Source organism: Papaver somniferum, chromosome 9, assembly GCF_003573695.1.
Source record: "Papaver somniferum cultivar HN1 chromosome 9, ASM357369v1, whole genome shotgun sequence".
Classification (NCBI taxonomy): domain Eukaryota; kingdom Viridiplantae; phylum Streptophyta; class Magnoliopsida; order Ranunculales; family Papaveraceae; genus Papaver; species Papaver somniferum.
In genome coordinates this window covers 20,280,131-20,297,567 of record NC_039366.1, presented here as the reverse complement: position 1 = coordinate 20,297,567, position 17,437 = coordinate 20,280,131, and the positions used below count along the sequence as shown (strand labels likewise).

The 17,437-nt window shown below is 37.3% G+C and overlaps 1 protein-coding gene, 3 non-coding genes and 1 pseudogene across 5 annotated transcripts; 1 reads left to right on the top strand and 4 right to left on the bottom strand.

Moving 5' to 3' along the window:
* Positions 1-1,653: 1,653 nt before the first annotated feature.
* Positions 1,654-1,720, bottom strand: LOC113314517 (annotated as a pseudogene).
* Positions 1,721-2,846: 1,126 nt separating this feature from the next.
* Positions 2,847-8,981, bottom strand: LOC113313868. Of its 2 annotated transcripts, XM_026562650.1 has the most exons (12): positions 8,611-8,981; positions 8,425-8,526; positions 7,995-8,316; positions 7,748-7,882; positions 7,495-7,577; positions 7,325-7,418; positions 7,132-7,230; positions 5,942-6,133; positions 5,075-5,480; positions 3,946-4,897; positions 3,494-3,840; positions 2,847-3,048 (listed from the first exon to the last, which is right to left on the bottom strand). In XM_026562650.1, the coding sequence occupies exons 1-8, from the start codon at positions 8,898-8,900 to the stop codon at positions 6,110-6,112; spliced, it is 1,149 nt and encodes a 382-aa protein (XP_026418435.1). In that variant the 5' UTR covers positions 8,901-8,981; the 3' UTR covers positions 2,847-3,048; positions 3,494-3,840; positions 3,946-4,897; positions 5,075-5,480; positions 5,942-6,109. The 2 variants fall into 2 exon arrangements, with proteins under 2 accessions (XP_026418435.1, XP_026418436.1); XM_026562651.1 differs by lacking the exons at positions 2,847-3,048; positions 3,494-3,840; positions 3,946-4,897 and having other exon boundaries at positions 5,088-5,205; positions 5,307-5,480.
* A 1,299-nt stretch (positions 8,982-10,280) lies between these two features.
* On the top strand, positions 10,281-10,442 carry LOC113314710. Its single transcript, XR_003342588.1, has one exon. It is a non-coding gene; the product is annotated as a U1 spliceosomal RNA (small nuclear RNA).
* A 3,657-nt stretch (positions 10,443-14,099) lies between these two features.
* Positions 14,100-14,220, bottom strand: LOC113314500. Its single transcript, XR_003342440.1, has one exon. It is a non-coding gene; the product is annotated as a U5 spliceosomal RNA (small nuclear RNA).
* A 651-nt stretch (positions 14,221-14,871) lies between these two features.
* On the bottom strand, positions 14,872-15,032 carry LOC113314700. Its single transcript, XR_003342578.1, has one exon. It is a non-coding gene; the product is annotated as a U1 spliceosomal RNA (small nuclear RNA).
* Between the last annotated feature and the right edge of the window lie 2,405 nt (positions 15,033-17,437).

Sequence of the window (17,437 nt, the reverse complement as noted above, 5' to 3'; positions counted from 1 at the left end):
CAAAGTTCTATTGGATTTCATCTTTCGAACTAGAAGTCGAGGCTAACAACTTCTAAGCAGGATTATTATTCAAGTTGTAAACTTCTTGATCATGTCAAGCAAGTTTTCAAAATATTATGACAAGAGCGTAATAATCATAAAACTGCAAAATGACCAGGTTGTCTGTAATTAAAATACATGAGCAAAATCATGATAACTATGAGTTTCAGTGCCACGTGTGGTTACTAATCACAGATATTGTTTTCAAGAAACAGTAACAACGGAGAAATAAATCAAACACATTGTAAAAAAGACTAACAACTACTCCCTCCGTTATTTTTTAATAGGTCAGTTTTTTTTTTTGAGAAAATTAAGGAAATTAAGAGAACTAATTATTGAAAGTGGTCCTCTAGACACTTGTCAATAAAAAAAGTGAAGTGAAATGGTCCCCGTGACACTTGTCAGCCAAAGAAATAAGTGAAATGGTCCACATAACACTTGTCATCAAAAGAAGTTAAAAGAAAAGTGGTCCCAGAAAATTTAAGTAACATTTGACTTTCCCAATTAGGAAACTGGCCTATTTTTTTGAAATATTCATTTATAGAAACTGGCCTATTAAAAAGTAACGGAGGGAGTATGTTTTAGCACAAAACTTGCAGCTTATTAACTTATTAAGGGTACTCAGCTTGGCCGTGGAGTAACAAATATTTAATTGCTGGTACCCCTTCCTCGGCCTTAGGTCTCCTAGGGCCGTCCAGAATTTCTGGAAGGGCTCCCTCTAATCAAGGATAAAGCCCTACAATACTTAAAACTAATGATTTCAAAGGGAATTTGTCTCCTGTGCATTTAGCTGTTGCAAAGATTAAGCCACTCATTTTAGATCAAGTATGTCCGCTGAAATCAAAGCAAATGTTTGGTGGACTTTAAAGTATGAAATCTAGTTTTATGCTCTAATTAGCTAGTTAGCATCTCAATTACAAGTTTTTGTAATTTAACGGCCTACAGTTTTGAAACTTTACAGGGCCAACAATCGTATTATAGCTAAATTCCCGGTGCATAAGGATGTAAAGCTAGGTGTTCAGCATTTGAGTTTAAAGTATGAAACTGAGCATTTTGGATTCCAGTTTTTGCTCAGCATTTGACTCTCGTGCTCTCATAACATGACTAGTTAGTATCTCAATTACAATTTCCATTTGTATGAGTAAATCATTCTACCTTTTGAAAGTTGCACTTAGCATTTCAAATATTGCACAAGGCAACAAATTGAAACTATCTGAACCACCAAGAAAACATCCTCTGAAGGAAAAAAGGTTCTAGTTCATTCAAATGATAAAAAAAAGGTTCTAGTTCATTCAAATATTGTAACTAGAAAACATCCTCTCAAGGAAAAAAGGTTCAACCAAGTTGCACTTAGCATTTCAAATATTGCACAAGGCAACAAATTGAAACTATCTGAACCACCAAGAAAACATCCTCTGAAGGAAAAAAGGTTCTAGTTCATTCAAATGATAAAAAAAAGGTTCTAGTTCATTCAAATATTGTAACTAGAAAACATCCTCTCAAGGAAAAAAGGTTCAACCAAGCTAGCATTTGAGTCCGTGAAAACTCTTACTTAAGAAAAAAGTTCTAGTTCTAACTGTTAGCAACAGCACCACCAAGGAGAAAGAAAAAACACCTTGCGCAGGGGCCATGCTAATCTTCTCTGTATCGTTCCAACTTTATCAAATGTCCCCAAAGGGATGGGCTAATTGTGAAGCTCAGACTATTTAAACGAATATCTGTTGTGTAATATGAGCACTGTGGGACTAAAGCAGCCAATTCCCATCCCCATCCTGTACAGATAGTGAAAAAACGCAAGTCAAGGATTCTGAATTCCTTTCCTGAGGCGGTTAAGAGTTCGAGTCTCTCCAGTCACAACCCTTAACGATATAATCTTTCCGATATTCTTGCCTAAACCTCAACATTTATGGGTATAGATAGATTTGTACTTCTGTGCAGTGGTGATATTTCTTCTTGCCAAAAGCCCTTTTGTCCAGGAACAAGTCCCGGGTCGGGCTAGAGACTATCTCGTGAAGAATCGTCTCATACATGTGTGGCAAACGTTTTTACGCCGGCTTGCCCCTTGTTAATTAGGGCAAGTCCCTTTGAGATATTAAACCAGAGAACTTGGGATTTCTTTTTCATACAGAACCAACAACTTTTGGCTCCCTTGTTAATTAGGATTTTTGATCCTAACAAATAATTTCGAAGGCTCTTCTGGAAAACAAAAAATCTTAGAGATGTCGGAAGCACGATCATGTGGATTTCTGGACAATTTTTTAAAAGAATGTGGCAAATCATTAGCTGATTCGATTTTTGATAAGGCCGACTCCAAGACCGATTCAATAGGAAGAAGTGTTGATTCGATTGAGAAAAATCTCGATGCAATCATGGATAGCATGGTTTCGATTAATAGAAGTCTTGAAATTGGTAATGCTATTTCGGTTATGATTATTATGTTAGGTGTCTACTGGATTGTTGTTAACGACGATTCCAAGAAAAAGCCTAAGACTAAGAGATACATTATCACCAAGTACTATATGGATGATGATAGAGGAAGGGGAGGTATGCAGCTCAGCTCTTCGTATGTTTTGACCAAGTCTGAATTTGATGAAACTGATGCTTCTTGTCGTCCTCGTGAAAATCATTGAGTAAATAAAAATCGGTATATAAATATTTTTTCAGTTATTTTTTTTAATTTTTTATTAGACTTTTTTTATTTGTAAAATAGATAAAACTACGTGAAATAATACCACTACAAGAGATTCAGTTAACGATTTTATCCTAATACTAACAAAATAATTCTCTTATTATTTCTAATAAATTTGTTACAGACTTGCAGCCAACATTTTTAAACATAAAAGGTCCATAAGTTTAAGCAGTTTCAAATAGAGGTAGATTGCAGCTCAGCACAGCATACCATGATCAATGCCACAACCCATTTTGACATCTTTATCTGGGTGATACTTGAACACGTTTTCAAGCACATATGCTTGATCCTCCGCTGACAACGGTTCACCGTCCTTGTCCCTTCAAAGACAAACAAGAGACGTCAGAGCAGACTAGTGAACAACACAAATACCATAGACATCAACAAGAAGTTAATAAGTAGGTGTTCATAAATTTCATCCACCAAACAACACGCAAGTTAGCAAGTAGGTGTTCATAAATTTCATCCACCAAACAACACAAACAACAATCGCTAAGATAACATGTATACGAGAGTCTTTTTCACAATGTCAGATACGGGATCATATCAAACTGGTCCACTGAAAAGTCTAACCATGATCTAATTCCCAGGAATTAAATGCTTGTCAAGTAGATGTATCCAGTACGTAACATAAACATGTTTGTGGTGCAGGCTTGTAGGCCCTGGTATTAAAACCATAAAGCAGTTTTGGCTCCTCTGACATAAGCGAGATTTGCCTCACAAACCTGTTACGGAAAAAAGGAGAGCATATGTTACAAAAATTACCTTAGCGTCAACCTCTGAAAGAGCACTTTGTTCCTCAGCTGTAAAACGATCTAATCATTGTCTTGTTGCAGTGTAAATCCCACTTGCATTCCACCCACTTTGATCATCTGGCGTTCCTTGGGGATTGTTAGGGCGACCTTTGTTTTTCCAGTCCCCCGTGTTTGAGGAGGAATCCCAACCACGAGAACTCTTATTTGTACCCCGTGCAAATGGCTTAACAGGCGGTTCTTCGCATTGGCTCCACTGGACCTCTTTTTCAGTCTGATCTCCAACAGAAGAAGAACCCCAAACTTGAGAATCCACTGGTTGATTTACGTGTTCACCAGCCATACTAGTCCCCCATGTACCTAGTGCAACGAATGAACAGAGTTATACATTAGACTATATGATTTCAGGACAGACTTTTTAATTGACGGTGTAACAGTCTAACTCTCTCTCTCCGGATCTAGTACCTGCTGATTTGTTGTTAGTGGTCACAGTCTCATTTTTAGGTGGCTCACTCCATTGGTTCCATTGACCATTCCCTTCCTTACCATTCTGGCCTGTTTTATTGGCCTTCTCCATGTGTCCTCCCCAAGAATCACTGGGATCATCCTGCGGCTGCTTTTGGGCATTCCAACCACCAGTTGTGTTGGTTTTTTCCGCAAGTCCTCCCCAAGAATCACGAGCTTCAGCCTGGGATGACTGCGTCTTGGTATTCCAACCACCAGTTGTGTTGGTTTTGTCCACAAGTCCTCCCCAAGAATCATCAGGTTCAGCCTGGGATGGCTGCTTCTTGGTATTCCAACCACCTGTTGAATTGGCCTTCTCCGCCAGTCCTCCCCAGGAATCGTTAGGATCGTTTTGTGAAGGCTGACTTTTGGTATTCCAACCACCAGGTGCAGAAGAATTTGGATCATCTTGCGAAGGCTGCTTTTTGGTATTCCAACCACCTGTTGAATTGGCCTTCTCCGCCAGTCCTCCCTAGGAATCGTTAGGATCGTTTTGTGAAGGCTGACTTTTGGTATTCCAACCACCAGGTGCGGAAGAATTATCAAATTCTTTGGAAGAATGGTTCTCTGACTGGATTTTATCGCTACTATCCCAGCCAGCCCAAGCATCAGAATTTGATGCTGCACCAGGATTGTCTGAGCCCGAAGTTTTGTCAACTTTCCACTCTCCCCAGCTGCCAGATTCACCAGTTTGTGAGGAATTGTTTCCCCAATTTCCTTCTGATATTTGGCTAGGCTGTAAGTTCGGTTCGAATTCGGCTATGTCATCAAAGGTGGCCTTGCCCATCAGGGTGCTCAGGGGACAGGGCCAGATCAACGTCTTCAATTTCCAGTTCCATATCATCAAGTTCTTCACCTAAACATCTATCTGGAGAAAGTTGCAGATATCCACTGCATTTTGATTGAGTCCCATCTAACAGAATAAAATGGAAAACAGATCAATCATGTCATACAAGAAGAGCCCTAATAAATTTATCCACGTAAATATGACCTAGATCGAAAAATCATCAGAGAGAAACTCCATCTTAACAACTTACAATAACGCACAAGTAGCAACAGACTTGAAGATGATATACACAAGTAAACTTACCTCTTTCTTTTTCCACAATTTCAAAACGGGTTCCTGTACCAACTGGAACACGCTTACCGAAGGGAAATGATGCGACTGTGCTTGACAAAGAATCTAGATGACACTTTTCAGCAGCTTTCTCAAAGCATTTCCTTCAAAAAATTCCATCAGATCAAGAAGGCCAAAGGCACGAAGCCACTTATACAACATTATTTCCACCATCAAAGTATACAGACATGCAGAAAATTCTTACAAAGAGTGTAGCTTCTGTAAATGGTATTTGGACATCTAGTGAGCGGAATAATGCTTTATAACCACCAGTGTTGAAACTGACCAAATTTCCTGTGCAGGTCAAGCTATTTGCCACAAGTATGAGGTGCTCCTTCAGCACACCTTTTGCAACCATCCTAATTGATGTTGTGAGTCGCTGCATGAGAACACACAATATTAGTGTATTAGGAAGGGTTAAGAAACAGGTAAAAACAAAGTACGACGCACGGGGCCATAAAACATTAACACATGAGCAATATAACAAGTGTATTTTATATGATGCAACAAATCTGAATCTGACACTACAACACACGTACAAAACCAAACTGCACTTCTGTCCTAATTTATGACTGAAGACATGCAAGAGTTCTAACAAGAAATAATAAAATCCAATAGGTGGAGAAGTTGAGTAGTGCAGATACTCATGTCATCCAAATATACCATAATACCGTATAAGTAAAAGTAATCAAACATTTCATGAGCATGCAGCCAAAGAAAGAGCACATTATTACAGTAATCAGCTGAGTTAACAAATAGTCACATATGTTACTATGCCATTACCAAAATCCCATTCAGCAACCATATAAACAGAAACTTAATCCAAGAAAGAAACTTAACCTGATCAAACATATATGGAGTAGTAATGCAATTCACTCGCTGCTGTTCTTTCAAACTGATATTAAACGCGTTAGAATCAGGTAATATCCATTTGACATCCTCATATTCCTGCCAAAAGGGCTTGGATATCTCTAAAATCATTTTGTAGATGTCGCAGATTATGCCACTTTAAAAAGTCTTTTCATGAAACACCTGCAGGGAAATCAAATACATTGTCAGATGTGGGAAATGTACCTGACAGAGTCAAATAGAGGAACTATCACGGTTGATGGGCGAAATTTTATACACTTTCGAAATTCTAGTGAAACCTTTGAAAGTTGACGTAAAAAGTGAATCAATGACTTGATAGAATATAAGTGTCAAGCTGATCTGCTGGGAAATGGAATAGCCAACTTGACAAATTCCTGTAGGGTTGCAACTTAAGATAAGATAGCCCATAGTACAATATGTACTAGTTCCTAAGTGCAAGCTGGTTATCTACCATTACACTTGATCTTTTTACAAATGCACATGAACACGATAGCAAGATCTTTTTTTCCTTGACAAGCAAAACCAGGATCTTGATAACCAAGGATTGTCTTCCACGATTGAGTATTCAGATATCTTTTCTGGTTAGAAAGTAGAAACTAAGGAAAACCCTAACTAATCCTACTTTTGCTCACAAGAAGACAACAAGTCCTCAACAACTACAGTAAAAAGACAGAGGACAGTTCTCGTTAATCAACCAAAACAATATCATCAATGTAAACACTATTACCTATGAAAACAGTAAGACTAATGCTGAACGCATAGAGATATTTTCTTTACCTAGTTTGACGAAAAACGATTATCGAAGAAGCTATACTACCGACAATGATAATTTTGCGAATAGAAGGTTTTCAATCACTCATGCAGTTTGTTTAGTTCCAATTATCAATAGAGTCTAGGCACCAATGAATGAAAACACTTGATGGATCATCCCTCATACATTCTTCACATCTATGATATTCTTGAGTCCTGAATACACTTGGGAAAATTTTGAAGAAACTAGCATATTTGCTGAACAACAAAAGTACTTGAGAATTAGAAGGGTTTTTCACAGACGCTGAACTCTGCGAGCACAATGTACATAGAGCATGCATAGAAAGTCTAATAATTATTCCATATTGTATATTAAATTTTGGGAAGCAATATTAGTGTAGGTTTCATACCTTGCAAACTTTGCGTGAACGCCCTGAGACCCATTCATTGTACTCATCCATTCTTATGATAAAGGAGCTGGAAGCTGATGTGCCTCCCCCACCATAAGCCTTCATGTTTAGAGAGGTGACAATAGTTAGATTAGATGAATATTCAACAAGAGGGAAAGGAATCCTCTGCGTGATGCACATTTGAAATGCATACCTTAGCAATTTCAGAGGTGTCAGTGCTACTATCATTACTCCTCAGGCACATCTTGAGATTTTTTCGTTGCATGTAAATAACTGCACCTATGGGCCTGACATGATAAACATAATTCAGTAACACATCAAGCCTGCTGTCACTTCGGAAACTTATTTTGATGAAAATTTTACCTTAAGCCAGCTGCAGCACTTCTTAAACTAAGTTCTTTTCCAATTTCATCGCTTAAGTTTGCGTTCCCATCAGCTCTAATTCCCTATAACAGTAACACATGGATATAGTATGAAAATTTACAAATTAAAATGTGGAGGATTGGACAAATCAAATAAACTATAAACATAACAGGAAATCACTTTCCTACGTCAATCATTCAACAGTTACAGACTAACGGCAGGGATAAGTGGGGGGAGAAAGAGAGAACTATACCAAACATTCTCCATAGAAACCTCTGCCCAAATGAATTTTGAAAGGTTTATCCAGTAACTTATTTGCGGCATTTTGGCGAGAAGAGATGTAAGCATTTCCCCGGGTAATTAAATCAGTGGGATCCAGTTGCATTAACTGTTGGTAAATCATATTCAAGTTAATAAACAATCACATATATTACATTCCATTACCAAATCCCATTTAGCAACCATATAAACAGAAACTTAACCCAAGAAAGAAACTAAACCTGATCAAACATGTATGGATTAGTAATGCAATTCAGCTTCCGCCGCTCTACTTTCAAACTGATATCAAACGCTCTAGTATCAGGTAAGTTCCACTTGTTCAGCTCACCATCTTCAATGTACTTAAGTAGTGTTTCAATACGGTCTCTATCTTCATTTCTAACAAGTGTACAGTTTGTATCCAATAGTTTGTTCAAGAAGTAATTATAAACAGCTTTGGAACTACTCTCATGTACATTGATATTCAACTCTAAGTTATCTGGACATTCCTCATTGGAGGGAACCTTTGACATTGCCAATTTACTGTGGTCGAACACTATAACCCTAATTCAAACGTAAAATCATCATTTAAGTACCTGTTCAAATCATAAACCCTAAACATACATCAAAAATGAAAGAACAAAATATTGATAAACCCTAAACCCCACTTACCTGTTAAATACCTTAGATAGTTTCACAGTGAATCCTTTAGGCCCAACAAAATCAAGGAGATAACATGTATCAACAGTTCCTCCTATATTCAAATCTTCAACCCTATTACAATGAATCAACAAGATCAAAATCAGAAGAAAGGAGAAAAGAAAAAAAAGTCAAAATTGGGTTGCTATTCATAGTTACCTGAAAGGTTCAACTGAAGAGAAAGGCAAAATGAGATGAGGAATTTGAAGATGAGTATAGTAAATCTGAGCAAAGAGAGCTGAATAAGAACCAGAAAATGAAGGGTAATTGTAAAGAATTAGATTAGAGGTTTTTTCTTCAGCTGCTGTAATTAGGGATTCTAATGCTGCTTTGGATCTGAAAGTTCTTCTGGTTTCATTGTAGAGTGTTGTTGATGATGAGAGTGAGGATTTGGTACTACTAATATGAGCATAAACCCTAAAAATTCTTCTGAAAAAGAGAGATGCCATGAATAAGTGAGAAGAGGAGAAAATGAAATGGTTGATGGAAGAGAGGATTTACAATTTAGGCCGTTTCTTATTTTCACAGTGTGCTTGGGCTAACCCAGTTGGCTAGGACTCTAGGAGCTTGAGGTCAATATATCGAGCTCCGCTCCGTTTCTAAAAAACTAAAGGCAGTGATCTTTTACAAAAATGTGACCAATTTATTTTTTTTATTTTTTTTGAGCATGCATTTTACTAATAGAAAATTACGTTACAATTTGATGTGGGTATGTGTACTCACGGAGCCATGGAAGATAATATGACTAATAAAAATCGGGATTGTCTGGTCCCAAATTTTGGTTGAAAAATTTCTCATTTGACTTCCATCTACCGCATGATTGGCCGAGCCATCTACTGCTTGATTTCCTTCTTTGTAGTTATGCTGGATAGCAACCTGCGCAATATGTCGTATTTTGTTTTTTTATTTCCTCAATCATCCCTGAGATGTGCCAAGGGGGAGCGATATGGGATGTGATGAAGCGCCAAAAGGTTCTCTGAATCCATCTCGAATAGAACTTTTGACCATTGCCTTTTTGTTGTCGTTCTTAATGCCAAAAGCAGAGCTCAAGTTTTTAAGGCAGTCGTAATTCCTAAAGGTTGAGCTAAATCCATTACAGTTCGTGCGTATGAATCCTGCAAATGAAACCTACACCGACGAAACTCGGGTGACCCATGGCCGCCCCGTATGTGTTAATCTTAATCCTGTTCATGTTCGGGGTAGAATATCCTACCGAGATTGTTGATATCCTTTTGGTACTTGTTGAGTGGTTAGATACCGGTAAATCTCCTGGTAGGACCGGAGGTAAGGATTCTATTGTCGCGGAATATACTTCATAGCTTAGTCGGAGGAGCATAAATGATTCTTAGCCTCATTTATAGATGTGTAGCCTTGCCAATGGGGCATATGATGCGAAGGCATCTATGCCATTCCACGGACTAAATATGTGCAACCTTTGTGCATTTTGGCGGAACGGCCTATACGGACTAGGACATTATTATTATTGCTTGGCCACGACCTTGCAAACGAGGTGGCTTAAGTTACTTATCCCTCGAGGATAAGTTACGGTAAGTGCTTGATCCTTTTAGAGTAGAGAATGGTACGTAGACATCCGCAATGAGTCGCAGCATTACCGGTCTAGCACGTTGTCACTCATGTCATCTAATTGAGAGATAATTGCGGCGTATTGACCTCTCATATCATCTGTCTAGATATTGCGATGCAAGATATGATTGTGACCAAACTTGATGAGTCAAGTTGCATTCCATTTGTTGGATGCTCATACTTCCTATGAAGAAAAGGTAGAGAAAATAATCATATAACATAAGCGTGAAATGCAAATGGAAATCATACTTACCTGGAAAGGGTCTATGGCTGATCATGAAGGGTCATGGCTTAGGTTAGTGACTTCCATTGCACTTTGAAAGGGCGCTCGCCTAAGATCTCTCCACTGAGGGAGAGTCTATGTCATAATTTGTTCATGAGGGGGTACGAGTCCGCGCGACCCCTACCAATTTCATAAACCCAAAATTTCCAGCTTTTACAGAAAACCATTGTGTATGCTCGTGACTGAACAAAAATGAATTTTGGTTTTAATGGTAGAAACCAATGAAAAATCTGGGTAGAACTTTACCTGCTTCCGCTACTGGATACTGAATTTTTGAAGCAGAAAAGATCTGTGTTGCATCTTTCTCACAGTACACTTTTACCGGAAAAAGAAAATGAAAAAATGGAGCTTAAAAACAGAAATTGACAAACAATGAAGAAAAATCATGCCAGGGGCAGTCTCAATATCGAAGAAGTCGTGACAAGGTCAAAATATTAACCAAACATGCATCTTTTAGTAATAGTATAAGATCATCTCCATTAACAAAGAAATAAAAGTGAGTTGATTTTACATTCTCTGAATTACAAAGAAGAAAATAAAAAATTAGATTCAAAAATAAAAGTTGCATTAACATATAAGAAAGAGAAAGACTGTTATTTAAACATCCAGACACACATGACATACACATGAGTATTGTGAAGCACCCAAGACATATTACTTTGTACTGCCAACATTTAAATGCTGAGTTGTAGCGTTAGCACATGTAGTATCTTCTGCATCTATACTAGCTATGCCATTACCCACCCTCAAGTGTAAGGTGAGTGGAGATGAAACCTTCAACTTGGATCTTATAAAATTGAACCTTGGACCATGAAAAGCCTTGGTAAAAATGTCAACAGTTTGATCAATGGTGACCACATAATAAACGTAGGAAATACCAATAGGTCCTAGAAATAATATATTAGAGAGAGTTTGGTCTCAACTGTCTGTTTGGTCCATTTTCAAAATATATATTACAGTTTGGTCCTGTAAATTATGGTTTGGTCCTAGGGTGACGTCATGGATGATGTAATTGTCATCTTGTAGTGGCAGAGATACCCTTTCAGATCCATATATATAGGAATTTCTTAGCACAAAAGAAATCATTTTCTTTTCTTTTTCTCTCTCTTAATTTCAGATCTAGTTTCTCTCTGTTCTTGTTTTTCTTTTTCTTTTGTTTTGCTGCTGGTGTTTGAATATGTTGAAGATGAAGAAGACGATGAATACGATGAACGATGAAGATTTATTTTTATTTTTCTATTTTTTTTTTGTTGTTGAAAATGGTGGAGACGATGAAGACGACCACGAGAATTTGTGATGAAGATTTTGGATGTTTTTTCATCTCTGTTGTTGTTGCTGCTGATGATGGAGACGATGAAGATGAGTTGTTGTTGATGATGAAGATGACGAAGTTCATTTATGGAATGAACTCTGGTTTGTGATGAAGATTTTGATATCTTTTCGTCTCTGTTGTGCTGATGATGATGGAGACGATGAAGATGATGAAGATGAGTTGTTGCTGCTGATGAAGAAGATGAAGATGACGAAGTTCATTTCTGGAATGAACTCTGGTTTGTGATGAAGATTTTGATGTTTTTTCGTCTCTGTTGTTGCTGCTGATGATGGAGATGATGAAGATGAGTTGCTGCTGCTGATGATGAAGATGACGAAGTTCAGTTCCGCAATGAACTCTGGTTTGTGATGAAGATTTTGATGTTTTTTCGTCTCTGTTGTTGATGCTGATGATGGAGATGATGAAGATGAGTTGCTGCTGCTGATGAAGAAGATGAAGATGACAAAGTTCATTTCTGGAATGAACTATGGTTTGTGACGAAATTCATTTTTGGAATGAACTCGTGTTGAATTACTAGGTGTTATTTTGAAGGAATGACCACAAAAAATAAGTAGGAAATTTAGTTAGGTTTTATTAGGAGTTCATTTGAAGGAATGAACTCCGGCATTCATCAAACAGAATGAACTGCTACAAAAAAATAAGTAGGAAATTTAGTTTTGTTTTATTAGGTGTTCATTTGAAGGAATGAACTCCGGAGTTCATCAGACATAATGAACTGCTACAAAAAATATATAGGAATTAACACGAAAGGGTACTTTGGTCCATTTAATATTTTTAAATAATTATGGACCAAATGGAAAAGGTGATTTCTGAAAGGACTGACTTGGGACCACCTAAAAAAGGACCAAACGATATTTTCCCCCATAATAAACCTGCAAAGTCTTCAATTTAACAAGTTCTCTGACATAATGAAAATCAACCCTTAAGCTCTTCATTTTACTGTGCATCACTGGATTGGAGGCAAGGGAATTGGAGCTCATATTATCACAGCCAATTCTAGGAGGTGTAGCAATATGAAAATGCAAATCCTTTAATAACTGACAAATCCAGATAGACTCTCCAACTGCAATGGCTAAAGCCCTATATTCAGATTCCGTAGAAGACCTAGAGACTATAGCTTGTTTCTTGGCAGCCCGAGATATTGGGTTTAAGCCAAAATAAACACAAAAACCCCCCATTGGATTTACTTCCAGTCGCAACACCAGTCCAATCAGCATCTAAGTAACCATGAAGCGTCATGGGACCCTTGGTGAAGCAGATACCAAAATCAGTAGTCCCCTTAAGAAGATACACAAAGACTATTGGAGAAGTGGGTTTATACATAAACTGACATACTTGTTTAACTGCAAAGGAAATTTTAGGTCTTCTCCAAGTTAGATAATGTTGTGCACCAACAAGGGATCTGTAGATGGAAGGATCTGGAAGTAAATCACCCTCAAAAGTAAGTTGTAAATTGGCAGCGGCTGGAGAAGTACAAGGTTTGCAAACTACCATGTTTTTCCTTTTGAGAAGATCCAGTATATACTTAGACTGTGAGAGAAAAAGACCAGTAGAATTCCTTTGGATCTCAAGCCCAAGAAAATAATGAAGTGCACAAAGATCTTTACGGGATAATGAGTATTCAACTCGGGGATGAAAGAACTAATATAAGCATTGTCATTTCCAGTAGCAAGAATATCATCAACATAAACAAGTACTATAGTAAGTCTCTTACCCACTTTCTGAACAAACAAAGTGTCAGCTAAAGAAGATACAAAATCCATTGAGAGAAGAACATCTGATAATCTAGCATAAAAAGACATATGAGCTTGCTTCAGACCATAAATGTACTTGTGTAACTTGCAAACATAATGAGGATGATCAATATCTTGAAAACCAGGAGGCTGCTCCATGTAAACTGGTTCCTCTTAAGTCCCAATGAAGGCTGATCCAAGATGAGAGATTTTCCAGTTATAATTGACTGTAAGAGATGAAATGAGGATATGTTTCCTACTTGAAAAAGATGAGTAAATAGAGTTAAGCGCAGATTTTAATTATGCGGGTCATAGTTATGGATGGGTTTATACAAGGTGATCACATAGAGCACCGTAGTGAGCTTTCTGTAGATGTCAGAGGACCACAAAATAAAGTACATAGTTAATTGGTGAACCAGGAAGAAATCCAATGTAAAACACCATTGCTGCATGAGAAGATTCGAAACACATGAAGGGATAATGCAAAAGTATGCGATCTAAGTTCTCATCGGCTAAACCAACAAAGGGCATAAAGTCTAGGATATATTTAGCCTGGAATGATTTGGAGGGCAGAAGATTGAAAAGACAAAACTTTCAACCACTGCCAAGGTTGACTACACGAATTTACAGTGGAATTCCAGCTGAGCTGAGTACTCTATCCCAAGGTTGGGGAGGTAAATTCTGAAACAAAACATTTGGATTGGAGAATTGTTGGGTTCCTCTTGGAAAAGAGAAACCCTCCAAAAATAGGCGTATGCCACTTATATATGGCAAGCACACGGTATAATTTAGTAAAAGGCGAAAGAATAGTTCGCTTTGTGCTTACCACACGGCTGCGTAAATTTTTAGCAAGCGTGGAGAACTTTTTATATAAAAATCATTTTGAGTAGAGTTTTTACTTTGTAACCTATGTGGGACTAGTCGCTTTTCATTGCAAAGCTCAGCTGGGACTTGAGTCCAAGTTATCTTGTGGCCCTAGCTAGATCCATCCCCTGAAACATTTTTACACAGTTGGTCTTAGCTAGATCGAACTGAAATTTTATAGCTAGTGTAGAGAGTTTAAATGCATCCTCATGATTAAATATTTGCCACTTACTTACATTTAGGGATGTGAAAACAATGTACTAAAACGCATTGTTAGTTTTTTACTATGTGTTTGATTTGTTTCTCCATTGTTATTAGTTTTTTACTTACATTTAGGGATGTGAAAACAATGTACGACAGGGTGTGTAACATTGTTTTCTGAAAATTTAGTACATTTCGAGTACCTGTAACATTGTTTTATGAAAATTTAGTAAATTTCGAGTACCTGTAACATTGCTACCTCGTATGAACAAAATTAGAATGGGACTGAAAACAAATTTGGTCAAGTGACTATGAAATTCCTTGTCATCAATAATCCATCGGACATGTTCTCCGCACACTGAGAATTCTGTAGGCTTGTGTTTATCAGGTGCACACTAAGAAATTTTGGGTTTGTGAAATTGGCAGGGGCCGTGCGGACGCGTTCCCCTCAGGAACAAATTATGACGTAGACTCTCCCTCGATGGGGAGATCTTAGCCGAGCACCCTTCCAAAGTGCAATGGAAATCACTAACCTAGGCCATGATCCTTCTTGATCAACCATAGACCCCGTCCAGGTAAGTATGATTTTCGGTTGCATTTCACGCTTATCTTATAGGAATGTTTTCTCTATCTTTTCTCCTATCCAACCAATGTGGGATTACTATTACCTTTCATTTTACATTATTTCTTGTTTTTCATGAATTAGAAGATAGAGAAAACATTTAGTAATTTTGGAGTACCTGAATATAATGATCTAATTGGTAATTAGGAGTAGTTCTTATTTTGACTAGTTATACTATATGATGGGAAGTACTCCTGTTGGATCGACAATATCAAGAACTCCCTTTGGCAACGCATGCATCTTTCAAAAGTTATGAATGCTTAAATCATCCTTCAACATTTCATTTGTTGGTCTTTTTTTCTGTAAAACATCTCTAGCAATAGGATCCTACAGCTGTATACATCACCTTGTGTAGCCACCCATTCCACATTCTATTTAACCATTGTGAAGATTTGTCACCAAAAATATAATTCACCCACCTGGGCAATTAGGATTCCCCTGAAAAGAAATTGACATTCAGCGGTAGAAAATGACAAAAGATGGATAGGAAAGGTTTCCTTCCTAATGTTAACTCATTACACATACATTGAATTGACATGACATGACAAGGGACGAGACGAGATCTGCCAGGATTTCGCCCTGCATGATAATATTGATGCCTCTGAACAGAAATTCAAGATGATTCCATGTAGATAATTTGACATAAGAAACCTACGGCATAAGCATCTTCCTTAATTTAATAAATCAACTAGCTTTACATCCTTGTGCACCGGAATTTAGCTATAACTAGGTACTTGGCCCGTGCTTTGCACGGGCATTTTAATATGTTACAGAAAACACCTAAACGAATTCCAGAAACATCAATTAAACTGCTGACTTTTATTGAAAGAATATCAAATTTAAATTTAATCTCAAGAATCGTTATCCTGACTTCATGCACATAGTGTATCAAACTGTTATAAGTTATGTATTAATTCAAAACGATTCTATAGCGAATAGAATGACTACTACCGATTAACTTACTTCATTCTCTCTCAAATCCTTACCAAATGGGTGCTAATTTTCTTCTTTTTATCCCGAGTGTTTCAATGACTTTGATTTGATAAAACAACCGCCAATATACTTTTACACGTTTGGCAGTGCAGATACCTGACTCATTTCTCAGTGGGAAGAAATCATGCCTGAAAATGTGATAGTAGTTCTGCGGTTGCTTACTTCGATTAATGTAGGGTAAATCATTTCAGGAGAATCATCCGCAAATGGGGGATTCCAACACAATAATGAACTTGAATTTTTGAATGATTGAATTGTAGTACTATAGTTAATTATCAAACTATCTCTAGCTCTAGTAGTTATTTTTACAGTGAAAATCTCATCTATAGATTACAATTAAGTTCAGAAGTTACAACACCAAAATCTCTGCCTAAAATTACCCAAGATTAGCTGTTTTATCAGTCAATACATCGACTTTATATGCTGTAAATGTGATGCCTGGCAGGAGAAAAACAAAAGAGTGCAACAACACCAACGTACTACGTTACCGATCCAGAGGCCCAAAAAATGCAATCACTCTCTATGATCTTCAAATAAATCTTCCACTGTAGCTAGCCAACCGAAACCTCAATTGACAACCTCCCCTAAGAGCCATTTCCACGCATAAATTTGGCTTCTTTGTAAAACCTTCTGGAAAACTTCTATTTTCTCTTCTCCACACACAAATCCAGACAAACAATTGTAAGAAAGATTCCAGAACGCCAATTCTTAAAGGGAATTAAAAAAACCAATGTAATTATTTATCAGTTTATATCTCTTCTTTCTAATAGTGTCACCGACCAATGCTTACTGCATAGCTAATTTATTGAAATTTCATTTTTCAGTTTGAGAACTATAAATTAAGTCTGGAATTAATTTATCGGTTGTTAAAACTCAGTAGCATAAGTTATATCATGATCAAGAATAGAACCAAAATTTGTATGTCCTAACCTTAACTGTGTGCATGGAATGTTTTATTCGGTCAGGAGCAATCAATCACTACGTCACCAGATGCAATAACACATTCTTTACTTCCCATAAACATCCAATTGAATTTTCTCGTCTAAATACTACAAACATAAAGCAAAAACGCAAGGGTCCAATCACCAGTTGAAAGCCTAGATTTTGACCAAGTTATTACCAGCCAGGCACTCTGGAAGCATACTCATACATCGATTGATGTTGAAGAGATGCTAGTTGTTCCATCTGATTTCTTAATCTTGTTTTGATTTATTGTCTAAAGTCAACCTAAGTAGAAAGCTATATATGATTTCTACTATATTCATGGTATCAGTGGATAACACAGGCTCAAAGACTTCTTACTTTTTCAAGTTCAGTAAGATATTTTCAGCATGCTCGGATGCAGTTAGTCAGTAAGCTCACTCGGAAATTTT